The sequence below is a fragment of the Chiloscyllium plagiosum genome, unplaced genomic scaffold (assembly GCF_037043375.1).
Source record: "Chiloscyllium plagiosum isolate Xiang-an unplaced genomic scaffold, Cpla_swu_hap1 HiC_scaffold_6, whole genome shotgun sequence".
NCBI lineage: Eukaryota > Metazoa > Chordata > Chondrichthyes > Orectolobiformes > Hemiscylliidae > Chiloscyllium > Chiloscyllium plagiosum.
This window is the reverse complement of record NW_028270144.1, coordinates 75,060,103-75,081,871: the sequence shown is the minus strand read 5'-3', so window position 1 is coordinate 75,081,871 and position 21,769 is coordinate 75,060,103. Positions and strand designations below refer to the sequence as shown.

General features: G+C 38.4%; 1 protein-coding gene across 1 annotated transcript in view; it reads right to left on the bottom strand.

Annotated features, from left to right (window-relative positions):
• mrps9 (mitochondrial ribosomal protein S9) overlaps positions 1-21,769 on the bottom strand; it is a 108,129-nt gene that overhangs the window by 28,643 nt on the left and 57,717 nt on the right. The window contains exon 6 of the mRNA XM_043691746.2: positions 4,274-4,359. Coding sequence (XP_043547681.1) covers positions 4,274-4,359 — 86 coding nt within the window. The remainder of the gene's footprint in view (positions 1-4,273; positions 4,360-21,769) is intronic.

Sequence of the window (21,769 nt, the reverse complement as noted above, 5' to 3'; positions counted from 1 at the left end):
GTGCAATTAGGGATAAGCAACAATGTTGGCCTTGCTAGCAATGTCATCATTTCATTAAAAATGTTCTTAAAGATTTACTTCTCTAGTCAAAGCCTATTAGCATGATTATCAAATTGCAAACAGCTTATTTTGTTATTGTCCCATTACAAAATCAAAGAGTACAATTTAGACAGCATTAAGGTTTATTTCTAGACTTGTATAATTCAAAAGTTGAAAAGTTATGCTAAATTTTTATCAAATCTTGATTAGACCACACTTGTTGGACTGCAAACAGCTCTAATTGCCAATATTATGAAAAGGATACAAAGACAACTGTGGGATGAAAAGAAATTACAAAAAATTGATACCAGAACTACAAGGTTATTAACTATTAGGAAGAGATGAACAGACCAAATCTTTTTTTGCTGAAAAGTCTCTTAATAGGAATCTTTAAAATCATGAAAGGCTTTGATAGAGGACATGGAATTTCCTTTTGTCGGTAAGAACAAAACCACAAACCATCAATAGGTGACAGCCACCAAAAAGGTCTACTAGCAAATTTAGAAGAAATGTCTTTACACAGAGGGTGTACGAACATGCCAAGGCAGGGAGCAATTGAGGCAGATAGTGTATTTGTATTTAGGAGGAAGCTAGGTTAGCATACATGAGGGAGACAGCCATTGTTAGTTGTGCCGATAGAGTTGATGAGAAGTGTGGGAGGAGACCAGGATTGAAATAAAATTCTACATAATTTTAAAGGGGATGCTGGAACAGTCAGACCAAATGGTATATGAACATAAATCTTTGAATGAGGCAGGAAAAGCTGTCTTTAAAAAAGAAGCATAAGAAAAGGGAGGAGTACGGCATTCAGCCCATCAAACCAGCTCAGTATAGCCATCAACTTCTTGATATTTTAAAAATTTATCTACCTTCTCTTCAGAGCAGAGAAGCTGACAGGGGAACCCGACTGTGGAGTAGAAGATTATGAGGAGCATAGACAGTGTGGATGGGAAGCAGCTGTTCCCTTCGGTATAGGATCAATAACATAGAGCCATAATTTTAAGGTGAAAGGCAGGAGTCAGATTTGAGAAAAACATTTTTCACCCATGGGGTGAAATGCACTGCCTGGAATAGTTATTGAGGCAGGAAGCTTCACAACCTTAAAAACCAACTTAGATGAGCACTGAAATGTCATAACATTCAAGAGTTATGGTCCAAGTATTGGAAAATGAGACTAGTGTAGAGTTAGAGTAGTCTAACCACAGCAGACCTAATGAGCCAACGAGTCTCTTTTGCACTGAATGATTCTATGATTCCAAATACTTGCAGCGATCTAGCTTTCACAATTCTCTGGGGTAGAGAATTCTAGACAATAACTCCCTTCTGGGAGAAGAAATCCTTTTGCACCTCAGTTTTAAATGAGTGCCCCCTCATTTAAATGCTTCCATTTGTAAAGTCACAGTACAACAGTAAGGAAGCAATGTTGACATTTGCTAAAACACTATTTTAGCCTTAGATGGAGTACTGCATTTAATTCTGTCAATCAAGTATTCAGTATTTCATTTTTAAGTAACCCAATTTAAAATTATGTAAACAACTAAGAACTAAAAAAAGAACCATACTGAATCAGCTCTTAATTTAATTGCTGCACAGTACTTGATTTGAAAAGCTTCTAAATACCCGCACTACTATCTGTGAAGCCAAGGAACTGAGTACAATTTGAAGATTCGTCCGTTACTTGCACAGTCTGAGAATTCTCAAAGTCGGCCTCTGGATGTGGCCAATTTTGTAAGTAGGACCTGATTCCCCCTGAACTGAATCTTAAAATCTTTGAAAAAGAAGTCATTGAAAACACGAAGCAGTGGTTTTGGGGTGATTACACATTTAAATTCCCCAGACTTATATGCTGATTTGAACAATTTTGTTCAGTTTATACCAACATTTTTAGTGGACGCTCTATCATAGACTGGCATTAGTAGTAAAGCCAACTAAAATTTTTTTAAAAAGTTTATTTCAACTGCAACATGACAGTTTTCATGTTGCAGTTGTATCATGTTGCAGTTGTATAAGACTCTGGTGCGGCCGCATCTGGAGTATTGTGTGCAGTTTTGGTCGCCATACTATAGGAAGGATGTGGAGGCACTGGAACGGGTGCAGAGGAGGTTTACCAGGATGTTGCCTGGTATGGTAGAAAGATCGTATGAGGAAAGGCTGAGGCACTTGGGGTTGTTTTCATTGGAGAAAAGAAGGTTTAGGGGTGACTTGATAGAGGTGTACAAAATGATTAGGGGTTTAGATAGGGTCGACAGTGAGAATCTTTTTCCACGTATGGAGTCAGCTATTACAAGGGGGCATAGCTTTAAATTAAGGGGGTATAGGTATAGGACAGATGTTAGGGGTAGGTTCTTTACTCAGCGAGTCGTGAGTTCATGGAATGCCCTGCCAGTAGCAGTGGTGGACTCTCCCTCATTATGGGCATTTAAGCGGGCATTGGATAGGCATATGGAGGATAGTGGGCTAATGTAGGTTAGGTGGGCTTGGATCGGCGCAACATCGAGGGCCGAAGGGCCTGTACTGCGCTGTATTCTTCTATGTTCTCTGCTCAAGATAATCTAGTCTCAAAAATAAAAGGTCTGAGTGAAATTTGTAATTCTGATGCACATTAAGCCTATTTTACAAAGTGACACACCAATCCAACGTATCACAAAACAGTCTTCTGACCAAGAGGACATTATAAAAGGTTTTTATTTAATTGCTTTGAAAATTATATTTAGCAATGATAACTTGGCAAAGTTTGATCAATACAGTGAAAGAGGAGTCTATCACAAGAAATAAGCATTTAAAAGTGTTAATCCATCACTTTTGAATAACCAATTAATTACTTCAAAACTCATTATTTTTAAAAAATGAGTTCCTTAGAAATTTTTTTAAAAATTCAAAACCCTCACGTTTTTGTGGCCAAAGGTTTCAGTGTAATTATTGCAGCTCCCTTGAAGGCCTGGAAATGAGAACAATTAGCAGAAACTCCCAATAGTAAATAATTCAGGCTGGGAGTGTGGTCAATTTGGTGGGCAAAATGTATTTCAAGCATAATTTCTTTAGTACAAGACTGGAAATTCAAATTGTAGCAAACATAATTCACTCTTAAAATTCCACATATACTGGCACAGATTACAGCAACATGGCAGAAAAATGTATTGTGAAGAAAATATAAGCAATGGATGTGGAGCGGAGGGAGGCCCAGAGTTTCTGCTCAATTGCGCCTCTAGTAAAAAATGGTAAACTAGAAATGGATATGTGCCTTAAGTTTGACAGTCTACCTGTGTTGATTGGCATTGATATTATTTTGTTCACATTGTAAATGTGATTTTAAATCTACCAATATTAATTGGAAGAATCACCAATCTATGACATTGCAAAGTACATACAAAATATTTATCTTCCAAAGTTGTGACACTTGAATACTGTAGTCCTATAAGATTATACCTAAACTTCAAGACAGTATGTTGGTTACCACACACAGTGCTCAACCTTTTGAAATAAAACCTGTCAATACTTTAAAGTTTCATATCTGTCATATTCAATGACTTCAACCAAAAGTAAAGTATAATAAATAAGTCAAACAAATGAGGGCAGACAAAAATATCAGATCAATAGGCTGAAATTATTCTGCTAGACTGAAACTGGACGGTTACTTTTTCATGGTAAATTAATCAAATGATTTAAGTAATTTTATTATCAACATTATTTGTTTTAATTCACATGACTAAATAATTCTTTCCCCATTGAAAATGTCAGAATATAGTCAATGATTAAAGCAACCACTTCCTTAAAATTAAAAGGATGTTTATCAATTCTCGTTTGTCCAACAGACTTATCTGAACTGTTGCACATCCTCTCTAGTTGGGGTCTGCAAGCAGGAGTGATACGTTAATATATTCAGTTTTAGAATGGCTTTAATTTAAATACTCTTCCATCATTATTAACATCATGATGGAAAAAAAGTCTCAGTTAAGCACTTCATTTTAAAACACTGAGAAGCCTTGCATTTATCCAGTACTCCACCAAACTTTGCAACTTCTTACAGCTTTAAAGGCAATATGTACTATTGATGTCCCCTGTTTGGAGGTGGAAAATGCAAGGTGTTTAGGGAGTATCTTCACCCCAAGGGCTGCAGTAGTTCAAGGCAGCAGACCACTATCTTCTCAAGAGCAATTAGGAATCGGTAATAAATGCTGGCGTAATTAAAATCAGTGCTACCATATCCCAAGAGTTAATAAAAACAGCAACTTACATTGGCTTGCAATCCAGGGAAAACAGACCTTTGTCCCTCAGTTGATCTTCATACATCTGGATGTTAAGAAATTGTTCATAGGTATCCTATAATAATTTAACAAATGGATACTTGAATGTTTTTTATGGCAAATTCATGTCAAGCATTATAACAATCCAATAGAAAGCTTTTATCGTATGCAACATATATATAAAATGTATGATTTCTAGAAATTAAACGATCATTCTTGACAAAGCAGCAATGTAGAACCCAGGCACTGAGGGACCGAAATAATATTTATGCTTGATATTGCATTCAAGATTCATTGAAAGTTGCTTTTTGGGTGCACTGGTGTATATGACTATGCAAGTATATTAAATTATGCTCAAACTCATCAAGTCCAAGGATACAAATACAAACATAGGTAGCAAGGTTACACAATTACTGAATTTCACTACTTACTATTCGATACATAATTGCACATTGTGGCAATAGTGCTCATTCAATACCTGTCATTAGCAATAAACGTCAAATAGACATTTCAAAGTGAGGTTATGCAATAACAAGGGGGGCTGGTTAGCTCAGTCAGTTGGGCAGCTGGTTTTGCAATGCAGAGTGATGCCAATTAGGTGGGTTTAATTCCCACACTAGCTGAGGACACTACGAAGGACTCTCCTTCTCAACCTTTCCCTTCACCTAAGGTGTGACAACTGTCAGGTTGTCTCTCTCTGATGACTGAACAACCGTAGTTCCTGGTAGGATTATTGCAACTTTAGAATCAGAGAATCCCTATAGTGTGGAAACAGGCCATTTCAAATACCGACTTCCAAAGATAAACCCTCCCAGACTCATTCCCCTACTGTATTACTGTATTTCAAAGATAAACCCTCCCAGACTCATTCATACTACTGTATTAATGCACCTAACCCACACATTCCTGAACACTATGGGCAATTTACCAAGGCCAATTCACCTAACCTGCACATCTTTGGATTGTGGGAGGAAACCTGAGCATCCAGAGGAAACCCACACAGACAATGAGTAAGCGTACAAATTCCTCACAGGCTATCGCCAGAGGCTGGAATCGAACCGGGGTCCCTCGCACTGTGAGGCAGTAATGCAAACCACTGAGCCACTGTGCTACCTTTTACACTATAATGCCCAACAAAGCTATAAGTGATGAATTGTGCTGCAAGTTATGCTGGTTTATTAATAAACTCCCTAATAATGAAAAGGAACAAAAGTAGTAACAGTAAGCTATTCAAGGATTTTTTTATCTTATTTGTACTAGTGGTGATCTTTGTTGAAGCAAAATGAAATAAAAATGGTGGCCAAATTCAACAGGTCTATCATCCGTGAAGACACAAACAAAATTAACAGTGTGCAATTTTCTCTTCTTTGAAAAAAAAACTGAAGATAGGGTGAGCACAAGCTCAATCAATGTGAGACAGCATTCTTCACACAAGCTACAGGAATATGAATACCAACTAAGGTAAAATATTGCAATCCAATAATGGAAAGGAGAAAACCACAGGAAGAGGAAGCCACAAATACTCTTTAGATTAGATTAGATTCCCTACAGTATGGAAACAGGCCCTTCGGCCCAACTAGTCTACACCAACCCTCCGAAGAGTAACCCACCCAGACCCATTCCCCATATTTACCCCTGACTAATGCACCTAACTCAATGGGCAATTTAGCATGACCAATTCACCTCACCTGCACATCTTTGGACTGTGGGAGGAAACCCACGCAGACACGGGGAGAATGTGCAAACTCCACAGAGACAGTCGCCCGAGGCTGGAATCAAACCCGGGTCCCTGGTGCTTTGAGGCAGCAGTGCTAACCACTGAGCCACCATGCTGCCCTACTTTATTCGTGATTTTTTTCAAATTGCGACTAAAGTGAGATAGGAACCATTTCAAAACCAGGAATTGCAATGATTGCTACACGGTTTGAAGTATGTAATTTGATACTCATTGTGAAGTGTTTACATAGCTGTGTGTAAGAGCTTTGCTGTAGACGAACAGTAGCTGAAGGATTGTGTATAAATGGAGTTTTGATTGGCAACAAGTAGCAAACCAACGACAGAGATCTTCTGCCTGCCAAAACTGAAAGATTGTATCTTTTTGGCAGCTTAACATGAGAATCAGAGAAGCCTTCAGACCACTACCTTAGATTAGGAATTCTTGCTCTCTGTTCTGTTCAGTAAATCACTTTAAACCTGAAGGAAATCAATTTATCTTCCCTTCCGCAGTTGCTATCCTGCATGGAAACAGACCCTTTGGCTCAAGTCACCCATGTGAACCTGGTTTGTGAAACTGAACGAGTCGCATTTGCTTGCTTTTGACCCATGTCCCTCTATACTTTTCAATTCCGGTTCAAGATGGTGGCAGAGCTCCTCTGCTCCACCTGTTCTTTTTCCTTTTCTTCTCTTTCCTCAGCATCGAAGGCAAATACTGCTGCAGCAGGCACTGGCAGCAAGGCCCTGGAGCAGCGTGAGAGCAGAGAGCCCCTGTACAGAGAGTGGGCTACAAGCCCCAGAACAGCGTGTGGGTTACTAGCCCCGCGAGGGCAGCGAGCCCAGAACAGCGTGAGCAGTGAGCCCTGATACAGCATGTGGGTTGTCAGCCCCAGAGCAGCCCTGGATTATTGTGCAGGCAGCGAGTCCTGGGCAGAGACTGGCAAGGGGGGCGGCAATCCCGTCTCTTACCTTGGAGCAGCTGAGTGCCAGTATGGAGTGGAATGGAGAATGGAGAGAAGTCGGAACAGCTGTTGGACTGGAGTCTGGCATGAGCAGTCAGACCGCATGCAGAGCCCTGCACTGAACTGTAATGTATTCCTACCTTACTGTAATGTTAACCCTTTAATGTTTTCCTATTTTTAACTTATTTTTCAACTCTAAGTAATGCTACTACTTTTATTACTCTGTTGTATCCAACAACAGTATCTAGGTACTTGTACCTAAGATATAGCTATAAGTAGGCAGACATTGTAAAGCTCAGCGAAGTTTGAGAAGATTTGTAGCTGATAAGTATGTAAGTTTGCTTGCTGAGCTGAAAGGTTTGTTTTCAGATGTTTCGTCACCATACGGGTGACATCACTAGTGTGTGTGTCTGGTGAAGCGCTGGTGGTATGTCCCACGTCTCTATTTATACGTCTTAGTTTCTTGAGGTAGGTGATGTCATTTTCAGTTCTTTTTTCCAAGGGAATAGGATCTAAATCAAACAGACACAATGCAACCAAAAACTATAACCACATTACCTTACATCAAAGACATATCAGAAATGACTTCCAGACTACTCAGAACCCTTGGCATCTTGGTAGCCCACAAACCTACCAATACACTTAAACAGCAACTAATGAACCTAAAGGATCCATTAGATAGCACCAGCAAGATACCATGCAAGAATTGTAAAAAACACATCAGACAAACTAGCAGGACACTTGCCGCCAGGATACATGAACACCAACTGGCCACCAAAAGACACGACCCACTATCACTAGTTTCTATACAATCAGACAAAGAAGGACACCACTTTGACTGGGACAACACACGCATCCTAGGACTGGCGAAACAAAGACACACACGAGAATTCTTAAGGGCATGACATTCTAACCAGAACTCCATCAATAAGCACATTGATTTAGATCCTATCTACCATACTTTGAAAAGAAGAACCAGAAATGACATCACCCACCTTAAGAAACCAAGATCTATAAATAGAGAGGCGAGACATACCACCAGCACTTCACCGGAGACTCTCATTGATAATGTTACCTAGTATGATGACAATACGTCTGAAAACAAACCTTCCAGCTCAGCGAACAAAGTTACAATCTTATTGTAAAAGCTTTTCACTGTACTCCTACAAAGGTGTACATGTGACAATAAAAGGATATCGATTGATATTGATGTACCTATCCTAATGTTGTTATTGTATTTCCCTCTACCACTTTCTCTGGCAGCTCATTTTGTATATGTACCTTGTGTTTGAAAAGGTTGTCTCTCAGGTTCCTTTTAAATCTCCCCTTTCACCTTATGTCTGTGCATTCTAGTTTTGAAACCCCCTACTCTGGCAAAAAGATCTTGGTTATTCACTATACCTATGCCCATCATGATTTTAGAAACTGCTGCAAGGTCACCCCTTACCCTTTAATTAATAAACCAGAAACTTTTAAGTGAACTTGCCACCAAAGGTCTCTTGCAAATCAGTGGACAAAATCAGAAGTCATAAGACACCAGGTTATAATCCAATAGGTTTATCTGAAATCACAAACTTTCAGAGTGCTGCTTCTTTGTCACCTATTGAACTATAATATGGTGTTATGTGACTTCTGACTTTGTCCACCCTTGCCCAACATTGGCACCTCCACATCATAGAAACCAGCGGAAGCATCCGAAAATCAAGTGAGAAGCAGTGTTCTGTCAAAAATTGTAAGAATCATCTCAGGAATGCTCGTGAACACAAACAACTGAACTGCTTTTTCAGTTTTTCACTTTGTTTTCACTTTGTCCATTATTTTTCCCTCCATCTGTGTGCACGTGTAAGGGAGAGTCGATAAGGCGATTAGTGTTCTAGTTAGTAGAGTCAAATACTGATGGCTGTTTACCTCTAGCTAGAGTCTAACTATGTGTAATAAATAATATATTTTTCTTCTGAAAAAGTATAGAAACTTGGTCCATTCTTACTGTCAATTTGGGTCCAAAAGACACGTAAATTGGAGAATGCTGCATGCTTTTTAAAATCTTTCCGTTTATGACAACTCTGGGGATACCTTGATTTCTAGCAAGTTATTTCAGTGAGTTGTGACAAACTTACTACACCTTATAAAGAAATGTGTGCACCTACAATAAAAGGCATTAATTAATTAATGTACAGTTATTTACCACAAACACTAATTATTCATTGCTCCATAACAATATTTTCCAAAAATGAAAGCTCCATTTAAGCAAAGAATGTGAAATGCATTTTCAAAAAAATACTCTCTGTCAAACAGAAGAATTATAAATTCTACATTCAGTTGTATTGTTCAACTATTGCATTAATTATATTCACTTCATTAGGTTATTTTATCTTCGGACCAATGAAGGATGTACAATGAGGCACTGAAATAAATGCCATAAAAATGACGTACTCTACTCTATACAACCAACAAATGGGCAAAGAAAGTATTTTTAGATGCCAATTAAGCAATTTCATTTAACAGTCTTGAAAAGTACAATAGCAAATCTTTAACTCAATCTTACAAGACTGATTGGCAATATTTAATTTGTGTATGGCTATCTAGAAAGGCATTAGGGTTTGAGCTACTGAAAACAGCTTAACTGTATGGGTCAATTCTCAGCCCCACAAAAAGTATGACATGAAAACCTTCAATGGGCCACCACGTGTTTAACCCGTAGGGAAAGTCTTCTGTCTACTATGACTGTTATCTATAGGGATAAAATGTTACACATGAAGTCATTTCTACATAATCATGAGTTGCATCAGAGCATAGTGAACAGCATAGTATAAACTACAATGTATCTATCCCTAGAACTGGCTGGGTTGATTAAAACTTCTGCCAGAAATCTGTTAGAAAGAAAAAAGCTGATCAGGATTGAAGGTCCACTAGGAATAACTCTGGCAATGATCCAGCAATTAATTTGAGAACTGTAACAGTTGTATGATATCATGATGTTGCTCAGATCATTGGTAGTAGGAAATGGAACAATGATGCCATTCACAATTAGTCAGAACAAAATGAAACAGTTGAACATAGGATCTTAATTCAAGATTTAAATTTTTTGATGCATTAATTTAATTTTATGTACAGCATGAAAGCCAAATGCAGCAGTTTACAGGATGCAAACCAGTAACCAAAATAAATATGCACTCTTATATTTTGCACAGTGTTGAAAAGAAAATATCTTGTTTAAATTGGGAAATATAAAAAAATACTCTAATGTAAAATTACATTACCCAGTTAAGAGTAAAAGCAAAAATGTGGATGAGTATTTTTTCTAAATTGGCCATCTCCAATTTTGTTGCAATTAAAAAGCAAAATCATTGCCATCTTATATATTTCAATTCTCAGGACAGAATAAGTTAGGTTAACTAACTGACTAATGAGAGTCATAAGACAAAAAAAAAAGTGCAGATCAGCAGAAATGAACTGGTAGTTAAATTTCCCAAATTACACATCTTTACTGGTCCTGGACTGAAACTATGTTCAAGTGTTGTTCCCTATAGAGCAATTCTCAAAAGACTAGGCAGTTGACTTTAACTGAGATACTCCAAGGTAGGTCTGATGACAACAAAAAAAAAGTCAGGATATCACAGATACAGAAAATATCTGAACTTAACAAAAATATCATCAAGTAACAGTCTAGAAACTTTTAACAGTTGAAGTCTCCACTTTCAACAATAGTCTGCCTTTATGCAGTGTGTTTAAAAGTAGTAATAAATCACTGTTGCTTCACAAGTATCAGCCACAAATTGTTAATGAGCTGAAGTTGATGGCTGTATGATAGGTGACAAATATTTCAGAACAGGGGGGTTAAAAAAGACAAATGGCAAGGAAAAACTAGTGACTTGAGCTTAAGAAATTTCTGCAAATTGTGTGGCAAAAGATGTGAAAGATTCACAAGAGGTCAGAGTTGGAGCAAATAACAAAAAGAGGAAAGAATAATTTCTTAATGCTAATGTAATTTTTTTAAAAAATATGCACTCATGGGATATGGCTGGCCAGCATATTATTGCCAGTTCCTAGTTGAGGAAGTCATGAACCACTGCAGTCCACCTGCTCTAGGTTGACCCATAATGCCCTTAGGGAGGGAATTCTGGAATTTTGACCCAGAGATATTGAAGGAATGACAAATATTTTCAAGTCAGGATGGTGAATGGCTTTGAAGAGAACTTGCAAATGGTGCTGTACTCATGTATCAGCTACTTTTGTCCTTCTAGTTGGAAGTGGTCGTGGGTTTGAAAAGTGATGTCTATGGATGTTTTATGAATTTCTGTAGTGTATCTTGTAAATAGTACACACTGCTTCTACTAAGCATCAGTAGTGGAGGGAGTGGGTGCTTGTGGATGTAATGCCAATCAAGTGGGCTGCTTTGCCCTGGATGGTGTTAGTGTCTTCAGTGTTATTGGAATTGAACGCATCCAGGCAACTTCGGAATATTCCACTATCTCTGACTTGCGACTTGTAGATGGTGGACAGGTTTTGGGGAATCAGGTGAGTTACTCAGTATTTCTAGACTCTGATCTGCTCTTGTAGCCACTGTGTTTATGCTACAAGAACAGTTGTGTTTCTGGGAGATAGTGAGGGCTGCAAATGCTGGAAAGTCAGAGTTAATAAAGTGTGGAGCTAGAAAAAGCACAGCAGGTCAAGCAGTATCACAGCAGCTGGAGAGTCAAGGTCCCGACCTGAAACATCAACTCTCCTGCTCCTCTAACACTGCTTGACTTGCTGTGCTTTTTCCAACTCCACACTTTATTGACAGTCGAGTTTCTGGTCAATGGTAACCCCAATGATTTTGTTAGTGAGGAACACAATGATGGTAACATCATAGAATGTCAAGAGGCAGCGATCAGATTGTCTCTTATTGGAAATGGTCATTCCTGGTATTTATGTGGCACAAATGTTACCTGCCACTTGTCAGCCCAAGTCTGAGTATTGTCCAATCTTGTTGCATTTGAAGTTGGACTACTTCGGTATCCGAGGTGTCATCAATGCTGCTGAGCATTATGCAATCAACGGTGAGCATCCCCATTTCTGACTGTATGATGGAGAGAAGGTCATTGATGAAAATCCTGAAGATGGTTGGACACTACCCTGAGGATTTCCTGCAGAGATGTTCTGGAGCTAAGGAACTGACCTCCAACAACCATGACCTTCTTCCTATGTATCAGGTATGGCTCCAGTCACTGGTGAGTTTGCTCCAGATATCCATCGGATCCAGTTTTGTTAGGACTCCTTAAGCCACACTCAGTGAAATGCGGTCTTGATGTCAAGGGCAGTCACTCTCAGCTCACCTCTGGAATTCAGCTCTTTTGTCCATATTTGAACCAAGATTATAATGAGGTCAGGACCTGAGTCGCCCTGGTGGAACCCAAATTAGACATCACCGAGTGAGTTACTGCTGAGCAGTTTCTGCTTAACAGCATTATTGATGACAGCTTCCATCACTTTACGGATGATCGCGAGTAGATGGACGGGGTGGTACCTAGTCCGGTGAAATTCATCTTGCTTTTTCAGTACTGCACGTACCTGGGCAGTTTTTCACATTGTTGAGTATATGGCAGTATTGCAGTTGTACTGGAACAGCTTGGCTAGGGGAGCAGCAAGTTCTGCAGTGCAAATCTTCAGTACTATTCCTGGAATGTTGTCAGGGCCTCCAACATTTTCTTGATAGCACATGGCATGAAATGAATTGGCTAAAGACTGGTATCTGTAATGCTGGGGACCACTGGAGGAGGCCGAGATGGATCATCTACTTGGCACTTCTGGCTGAAGATTGCTGTGAATGCTTCAATCTTATCTTTTGCACTGATGTACTGGGCTCTTCCAAGATTGAGAATGGGGATATCTGTACAGCTTCATCCTCCAGTGGGATGTTTAATTGCCCACTACCATTCCTGTCTGGATGTGGCAGCACTGCAGAACTTAAATCTGATGCATTGGTTGTGAAATTGTTTAGCTCTGTCTATCACTTGCTACTTATACTGTATTGTAAGAAAGTAGTCTTGCTTGGTAGTTTCACAGTTTGACACCTCATGTTTAGGTATACCGGGTACTGGTCTTGGCATATCATTCTGCAATCCCCACTGAACCCCCTGGCTTGATGGTAATGGTTAAGTGGGGGAATATGCCAGACTGAGAGATTTCGCTGTAATACAATTCTGCCAATGTTGACAGCTCACAGTGCCTCATGGATGCCCAGTCTTGGTTGCTAGATCTGTTCAAAGTCTGTCCCATTTAACAAAGTTATATTGCACACTATATAATGGAGGAAAGTCATAATTTGAAGGCGGGATGACACAAGGAACTATGCGGTGGTCACTCTTATCGACACGGTCATGGACAGACACATCTGCAGCAGGCAGATTGGAAAAGATGAGATAAAGTATATTTTTCACTTTTGTTGGCTCCCTCTACACCTGCCACAGACCCAGTTTAGTGGCTATGTCCTTTAGGATCTGACCAGCTCAATCAATAGTGCTGCTACTCAGTCAGTCTTAGTGGTGGAAACTGAAATCATCCATCCACAGAACATTTTACACACTTGTCACCCTCAGTTCTTCCTCCAAGTTTTGTTCAAAATGGAGTATTGATTCATCAGTCGATGGACGATGGTACGTGGTAATCAGCAGGAGTTTTCAGGCCACATTTAACCTGAATTAATGAGGCCTCACGGGGTCAATATTAAGAATTCCGAGGGCAACTCCCTCTCAACTGTAACCCGCTGGTGTTGCCCAACCTGCCAGTGGGATGGACATATCCAGGGATGGTGGTGGTGCAAATTTCTGCTTTTTTGCATCTTATTGAATCATTGCTTCCTTAAGCAGGAAAGTCAACTGAGATATCAAGGGAGTGGAGCAGGGCACTTGTTCAAGTCTTCCTTCCCCTGTCTGGAGGAAACTGTTTTTAAATTACTTTAACCAAAGCTGGTTTCAGAAAAAGTTTGCAGACATTCAAAATTTTAGCTCACCCTCTTGCTGGCTGTACAAGCTGTGCTGGTAAGTTAGCAAACAAAAACAGTTTAAATTTGGTGCAAATGATAGACATTCTGGGACTTCAGTTTTCGTCAATAACCCTGCAGTCTTTGGAGATAGATGCATTTCAGGCACTAGCCAAATTTACTGAAAATGAGAGGATATCAGAATGGTGTTAAATTCAGTGTACCCAGTTTAAGCACTACATTCCATTCTCCTACATTTGAATTGGCACAAATGTTTCTTTAAGAATAGAAAGAAGAAACTTGGCAATCTTTAATATCTTAATACAGTCCCAATAGATTTCAAAATGCTTCACAAGTAATTAATGACATAAAATATCAGTGAATATTTTTGGTAAGTTGATGCTTTGGTGAGACAACATTTAAAGAATTAAGAATAAGCAAAGATTACTTGAGTAATACAAAACATTCCATTTTTATTCTTTTTTAAAAGGAGATTGAATCACCATAAATTGAAGATATTCATTCACAGCAATGTCATTTAATGACCTCCTTCCCAATTAATATATCAAATCAAATATTGTAAACAAGATATGGTACAAAACTACTCAAGTTACCATTTATTTCACAATACACAATAATAATGTTTTGAAGCCAGTTGTATGAATCTGATGTCGTAATGTGTATATATACACCAAGTGAAATAATTACTGCTTAATTAATAATGGCTTTGCTGTTCCACTTCTAATCAATCGAATGATTATGGAGAAGGGAGGGACTATATAGAGTGGTTGAAGTCCCAAAAACCCACTTCTTCAAGTATATGTGGACAGTCTATTTTGTACAGACTACTTATGTATGAAAAACTAGTTTTAAAAAAATCCATAATACAAAGACTGCACTTGACAAATAATCTAGCATACAGTTTGGAAGTTTAAATTTTGACTGAATGGAAGGTTAAGCATAATTTGAGATTTGCACTGTGCTCTGCCCAACCATGTGAGAAGTTGACAGTGCCACATCTCAGCTATATCATCCTTTCCGACAACTAAAATGTGCTTTTGCATCCTCTTGAAAATTTGTGTCTGCACTATGAAGCGTTGTACATTATTTCTTACCCCTGCAGGGGTTCAAGTCCATATGGAACCTTCACAAATATTACCACAGATCAAACAGGCAGCATTTCAAGGCAGATTTGACATACCTATTTAAATGAACAGCAGGGGGCCTTGAGCTGCCTCAGGCTGTAGAGGAATAAAACTCTAGAGAAGCCTCATTGCAGTCCCATTACTCAGCAAAGGCACTTTCTGCATTTATCATTCATTTCATTTCAGCTAGGGCAATAAGCTCATTTGCCCAAGGTCAATGTAGAGTGAAAGGGTTTCAAGAAATTAATGCGCCTGACAAGCTGAGATTTTGTCTTGTAGCTCTTCTCGGAAACTACAGAAGACCCAAAGTGAATTCCTACTGTGCCTAAAGGTTCAAAACCTGTGTTTTAATACAATCTACAGACAGTATTCTGTAAGATATTGAATATTAATATGTTAAATGGGATTTGACAGTCATCATCCAATGTAACACTGTAGATCGTAACCATCAATGAACTTAAACTAATCTCATTAATGTGTTCCAAGAAGGACCTAAATCACAGCTCTTAACCCTCAGAAAAACATTTTAAAATTAAATCTAAGGATGGGTTATAATCATTGTTGGCTAAGGTAAAAAAACCAAAAATCAGCTTTGCTGTGTGGAACTCCACACAAAACAGCTTTGATTTAGCAGGTGAGTAACCATTGTATGGTAAGTATCACAAGACCAAACAGATATTTAACTGAGTGCTTAATGGATTTTACCCAAGAATGGACTGCTTTTTTGTCTTCTATGCAGTGATAGTCATGTAAAGAAAATAACTGCACAACAGAGCTGTTTCACACTATTACTGTACTTTTGCATGTTAATTGTTGTGCAAGAACATTTTACAAAACAAAGGTATCAGGATTATTCTGTCTTTTTCCTGTGCAATTCTCACTTTTCAAAAGCAACAGTACTATAGTCCACTACACTGAAATAACGGAGCCCTTAGACAACTGGTTAACATCTGGAAATGAGAGAGGGTTTGGCAAAAATAATGTACATACAAAGCTAAGTTAATACAACTGAGTAATTTCAACACCAGCATCCAGACAGCAGAGTTGAGAGTGTGTTGCTGGAAAAGCACAGCATTGGGAATGAGGCTGGGAGCCTCGAGGGTGGAGAGATAAAACAGCCTCATTCCCGATGAAGGGCTCTGGCCTGAAACGTTGATTCTTCCTGCTCCTCGGATGCTGCCTGACCTGCTGTCCTTTTCCAGCAACACACTCTCAACTTTGATCTCCAGCACCTGCAGACTTCGCTGTCTCCAGATAGTAGAGGTCCATTTTCTAAATAAACCTGCATGTCAAGCAAAATTTATACATTGCCAACTACTTGCCATGCTTTGGAGCTCCATTATCTTTTTCTAAATTGCAGGATTACTTTTGTATTCCATTAGGATGCATGAATTAACACAGTATTATAAAATACTTTTGAGGCAGGACATTAGACTCAATGAAGCAGTTATCTCCTGTGTCTTATGCTGATTTTCAAAGTTCGGAGGCTGAGGGATGACCTTATAGAGGTTTACAAAATTATGAGGGGCATGGACAGGGTAAATAGACAAAGTCTTTTCCCTGGGGTCGGGGAGTCCAGAACTAGAGGGCATAGGTTTAGGGTGAGAGGGGAAAGATATAAAAGAGATCTAAGGGGCAACTTTTTCACACAGAGGGTGGTACGTGTATGAAATGAGCTGCCAGAGGAAGTGGTGGAGGCTGGTACAATTGCAACATTTGGATGGGTATATGAATAGGAAGGGTTTGGAGGGATATGAGCTAGGTGCTGGCAAGTGGGACTAGATTGGGTTGGGATATCTGGTCGGCATGGAAGGGTTGGAGCAAAGGGTCTGGTTCCATGCTGTACACCTCTATGATTCTATCTAGTTTCTTCATTAAGCATTGGAAAATGGCTACTTTATTGGCCAAATCATACTTTTTACCACATTACACTACATATCTAGTATAAAACTCAATTTATTTTTGGATTCAAATACATTAAAATTATTTGCATTGTAATCAGGAAATACTATGCAAATCTTAATATTTTAATTATTTTAAAATGTATGCAATTTCAATCAGATTAAAGTGATAGAATGACTGTGGATTAAAGTTGTGCAAGCTTCTATTCTGTTTATTGGCAAGTACAAACATGGGAATGGAACTGTAAGTGCAAATATGTTTGTAATCAAATGCAATAACTACATACAGCTATAAATTCAACATTTCAATATGTACAATACACGTTAGCCCTTACTAGCTCCTACTAGCAATTGGACAATTAGAAATTATGGATGTAATATATCAAAATGTTAAATATACATCAAAACAGATATCAGATAAGAGGTGGGTAATTTAAAGGAAAGATTTCCACAATCCACATCAAAATGCACAAATGACCTTTGGAAGAATCTCTTGGATTGGAATACAAGATGTATAATTAAAGCTATTAAGAACATCATCCTTACTCTGGATCAGCGTTAAACTGCTATATAAAATAACCTTGAATAAACAAGTTTAATTAGGAAGTGAGCAAAAGAAAACATGCAAGAGAAAGTGTACAAGGGAGCAAGAAGCATAAAGGAGAAAGTGAGTAACAGAAGACACAGAGCAAAGTTGAGTGTGAGAGGAAAGCAAAACAAAGTATAGATTTGAAAGACAGCGCACATACTAACCAAAATGTGACTTTTTCAACTATATATTGTTGATTCCATTGGTAAAGGGAATAAAGGGAAAATATTGTAGATGCCTGAACTATAATATTTCCAAAGTTTTTTTTAAATTCAGAAGACATTATCATAGCAATGCATCAAAATCCTCAATTACGTGTGGACATATTAGACATTTAACCCCAGCGTGTGCATCTTAAAGAGGACATACAGACAAAAGATGATATGGATGTAAAACCCTAACATGAACCATGGAATACGAAACATGAAAAGGTGTCAAGGGAACGCCAAGCAAAGATTTTTCAAAATCAGAGATGCAATTTAAAGCAAACAGGTCTGTGGGTATTGAGGTAACAACACATACACTGAATTCATAGTGACACCAGATAGGGAAGTGTGTTATGATTGCAGTCATTAACTCACCTCTTGAGTACCAAAGCATTCAAGCAAGATTCTGATGGAATACATCACACTTGAATGGATGACTTTAATTTCAACAACCCAACCATCCAGGGTAAAGCAGCCACATGATTGTTTGAGGATGGATACCATTCAGTCCCTCCACCATCAGTGCATGCTGCTGCAGTTGTGCATTATCTACTAGATGACTGTAGAAATTTACCAAGTCTCCTTAGTACATTCCAAACCTGTTGGCAACATCTAGAAGAACAAAGGTAGCTACATGGGAACACCACCCTCCAAATCACTCGGCATCCTGACTTGGACCGATTTTGACATTCCTTCACTCGTGCAACTCTCTACCCAGCACTACTGTGGGTGTACCTACACCAAACAGATTGAAGAGGTTCAAGGCAGCAGCTTACCACTACATTCTGAATTAGTGATGAACACTGAAGGCTGGTGCAGCCAGCAAAGCCCACACCTCCCTGAATAAATAAAAACTAAATAGATTGAGTGAGCGAGCAAAAATATGGCAGTTGGAGTGTGCTTTTTTTTATTATGAAAGGAGCGGAATATAAACTTAAAAGGATGTTTGAGAAAATTCAGAACTGGGGGCACTTTTAAAACTAAGAGTTGCCCTTTAGGATTGAAATGAGTGTTACAACGCCTCAGGAGGTCGTGGAGGTGGGTTCTTTGAAGAGGTTTTTAAGGCAGAGGCAGATAGAATCTTGTTATGTAAAGGCAGCAAAGATAATCAGAGGTAGCTTGCAATGTGTAGTTCAAAATCACAAACAGATCAGCCATGATCTTAGAGAATGGCAGAGCGGGCTCAAGGAGCCAAGAAACCTAACTCTACACATATTTGTATGTTCGTATACTGCAACTGTACATGGGCAAAATCAAACTATGGTCATGTTCTGAGAGGAATTCTAAGTATATCTTAAGAAGGACACACTGGTCTAGGGAAGATTGCCAATATAATTAGGGTAAAACTAAGAGTAAATTATTAGGAGAGCTTACTGTTTTCCCTGGAATTTATAATTCAGCAGGGACATCTCACTATCTGACAGATTTATAGAAATAATTGTTTGCTGCTGGTTGTGAATCTAGGGCAGGGACAGAGCATAAAACTAAAGCTCTGTCTTCTAGGACTGGTTAGGAAATAATTCTAAATGCAAAGGGTAACAGAAGATTGAATCACTTCCTAGCATTTGATGCTAGGACAACTGTTAATTTTAAATCTGAGAATGATTGATATTTATTAATCAAAGATATTAAAAGGGATGTAGGACAAAGGCAAACTTATGAAGATAGGTCACTGATTATTCATAGCCTTACTGAATGATGGAACAAGCTCAAGGAATTAAATGGCCTTCTCCTGTTCCTAATATTTCCAGTTGTCTAATCAGAGTTTCAGTAAGTGTATTAGTCATGTGTAGTCTTGGGTGAACTCTGAAGCAATAATTCAATCAAAGAGTTTGCTCTCGTTCAAGGCGGCAGGAATTTCAAAAAACAACAGAAATTCACTTCGTACATCATTACTAATTTTTAAAATCCATATTGATTTTCATTGCATTTCTGTTTTGTAATAAAGGTAATACCACATGAGGTATTTTGACAGAGGAGCAGAAGGTATATTTAATTTGTGACACAAAACACAAAAGATTTATTTTAAAAACCTACAAGGTGGAGATATTTTGTTTTTATTACAAGTCTATTTGTGGATTTAAAAAGTGTTATGACACAATGGTGAACCCTTCTGCTAAATAAACCAAACACCCAGAAAAGCTCACCTCACCTCATAATCTGTTAAAGTATGAGTGACAGAGAAATCCCAAATTCCATTATTCAAAGAAAAAAAAATCAATTAATTCTTTAACTCTTAAAAGTGAACATTAAACAACAACTATTTACAACTCTAAACCCCCTTTCTCTGAACTACTTATTATCTGCCTTCAACTCTATAACAATATACTGTTCCAATAAACACCCATATTAAAATTACACCAACTTAATTTCAAAACCACACAGTGGCTGTCGTCATCAGTGTCTTTCTTCTTTCGGCTGAAGATCTCCCTGGGTCGTCTTGTCTTTTACTGCAAAAATGTTTCATATGAAAAAGGTATCTTTGATAGAAATTGTTTTGAATATCAGTCTCTCAATGACAGTTACTCACTAACTTACAAAATGTCTCCTTTTTTTAATACTTCAAACATCGATTCATCTTAATGGCTCGAGGTTGGTAAAAACAATAAATTTAAACTCGATTGGGATTTAGTATCCTTGGGCATAATTAAACTGATTGGTTAAATTCGAATTGTGGCCAAAACAACTGAGGTATCTAGTTTACAGCCAAAGGTTACATATTTTCAATTTTCCAGTAGACTCAGACTGCTAGTCAGTCATATGACAGGTGCATATAAGCTTTCAATGCAAAACAGCAGTCACTCTCTCAAAGGTACAGTAAGTACCTTCAATTTCATTACACCTCCCTCTTAAGAAAAAATGAAAAGACAGCTTCAATTGTTTTTCCTAATTCTTAACCTCATTACAATGAAATACATAGGACATTAATCTAAGTTCATGTTAAATTCTACACACATATATAGAACATTGATATCGGTTCAATCTTATCTATACTTTATCATTTAAATCTGCGATAATGCATCTGCTATCGGGGGTGGGACGATGGCTCGTGGTTAGCACTGCTGCCTCACAGCGCCAAGGACCCAGGTTCAATTCTAGCCTTGGACAACTGTCTGCGTGGAGATTGCATATTCTCCCCATATCTGCGTGGGTTTCCTCCGGGGGCTCCGGTTTCCTCCCAAATTCCAAAGATGAGCCAGTCAGGTGAATTGGCCATTCTAAATTGCACACAGTGTTAGGTGCATTAGTTAGAGTGAAATGCGTCTAGGTGGATTACTCTTTGGAAGGTTCATGTGGACTTGTTGGGCTGAAGGGCCTGTTCCTACAACATTGGGAATCTAATCTAATCACATTTTTACAACTCACAACATGTACAATTTGTAAATTAAAAGTCTGTAACATAAGACTCCAATGTAATAGTCTCATATTCTTGTCTTTAAAAGGTTCCAAGAATGTAAGAGGATTATGATCTGTTTACACAACTGTCTCCAACACACTGTTTATCACATAAACATTAAAACGTTGTAAGGCCAGTACCAAACTCAATAATTTATTTTCGATGGTAGAGTATTTTCTCTAGTGGGTATTGAGTTTCTTTGAAAAGTAGCCAATTGACCGTTCAATTTTATCATCATATTCCTGTAGCAGTATAGCTCCAAATCCTACGTCGCTGGCATTGATTGCAACTTTGAAGGATTTCAAAAAATTTTGGTGCAGCTAAAACTGGTGAGATGGTTAAAACTGCTTTTAAATTGTGAAATGCCTCCTGGCATTGTTCTGACCGCTGAAATTTTGTGTTTTTCTCCAGTAAATCTGTGAGTGGTGCCACTAGACTGCTGAAGTTTGGAAAAACTTCTGGTGGAATGCCCTTAGTCCCAAAAATCAAAGCACCTCTTTCTTAGAGGTTGGTCATGGAAATTCCTCGATAGCCTTCGTCTCTGGGTTCCTTGGGGTCAACCCTCCGTGACCGATGTTATGTCCTAAGAACATTACCTCTGCCTTTGCA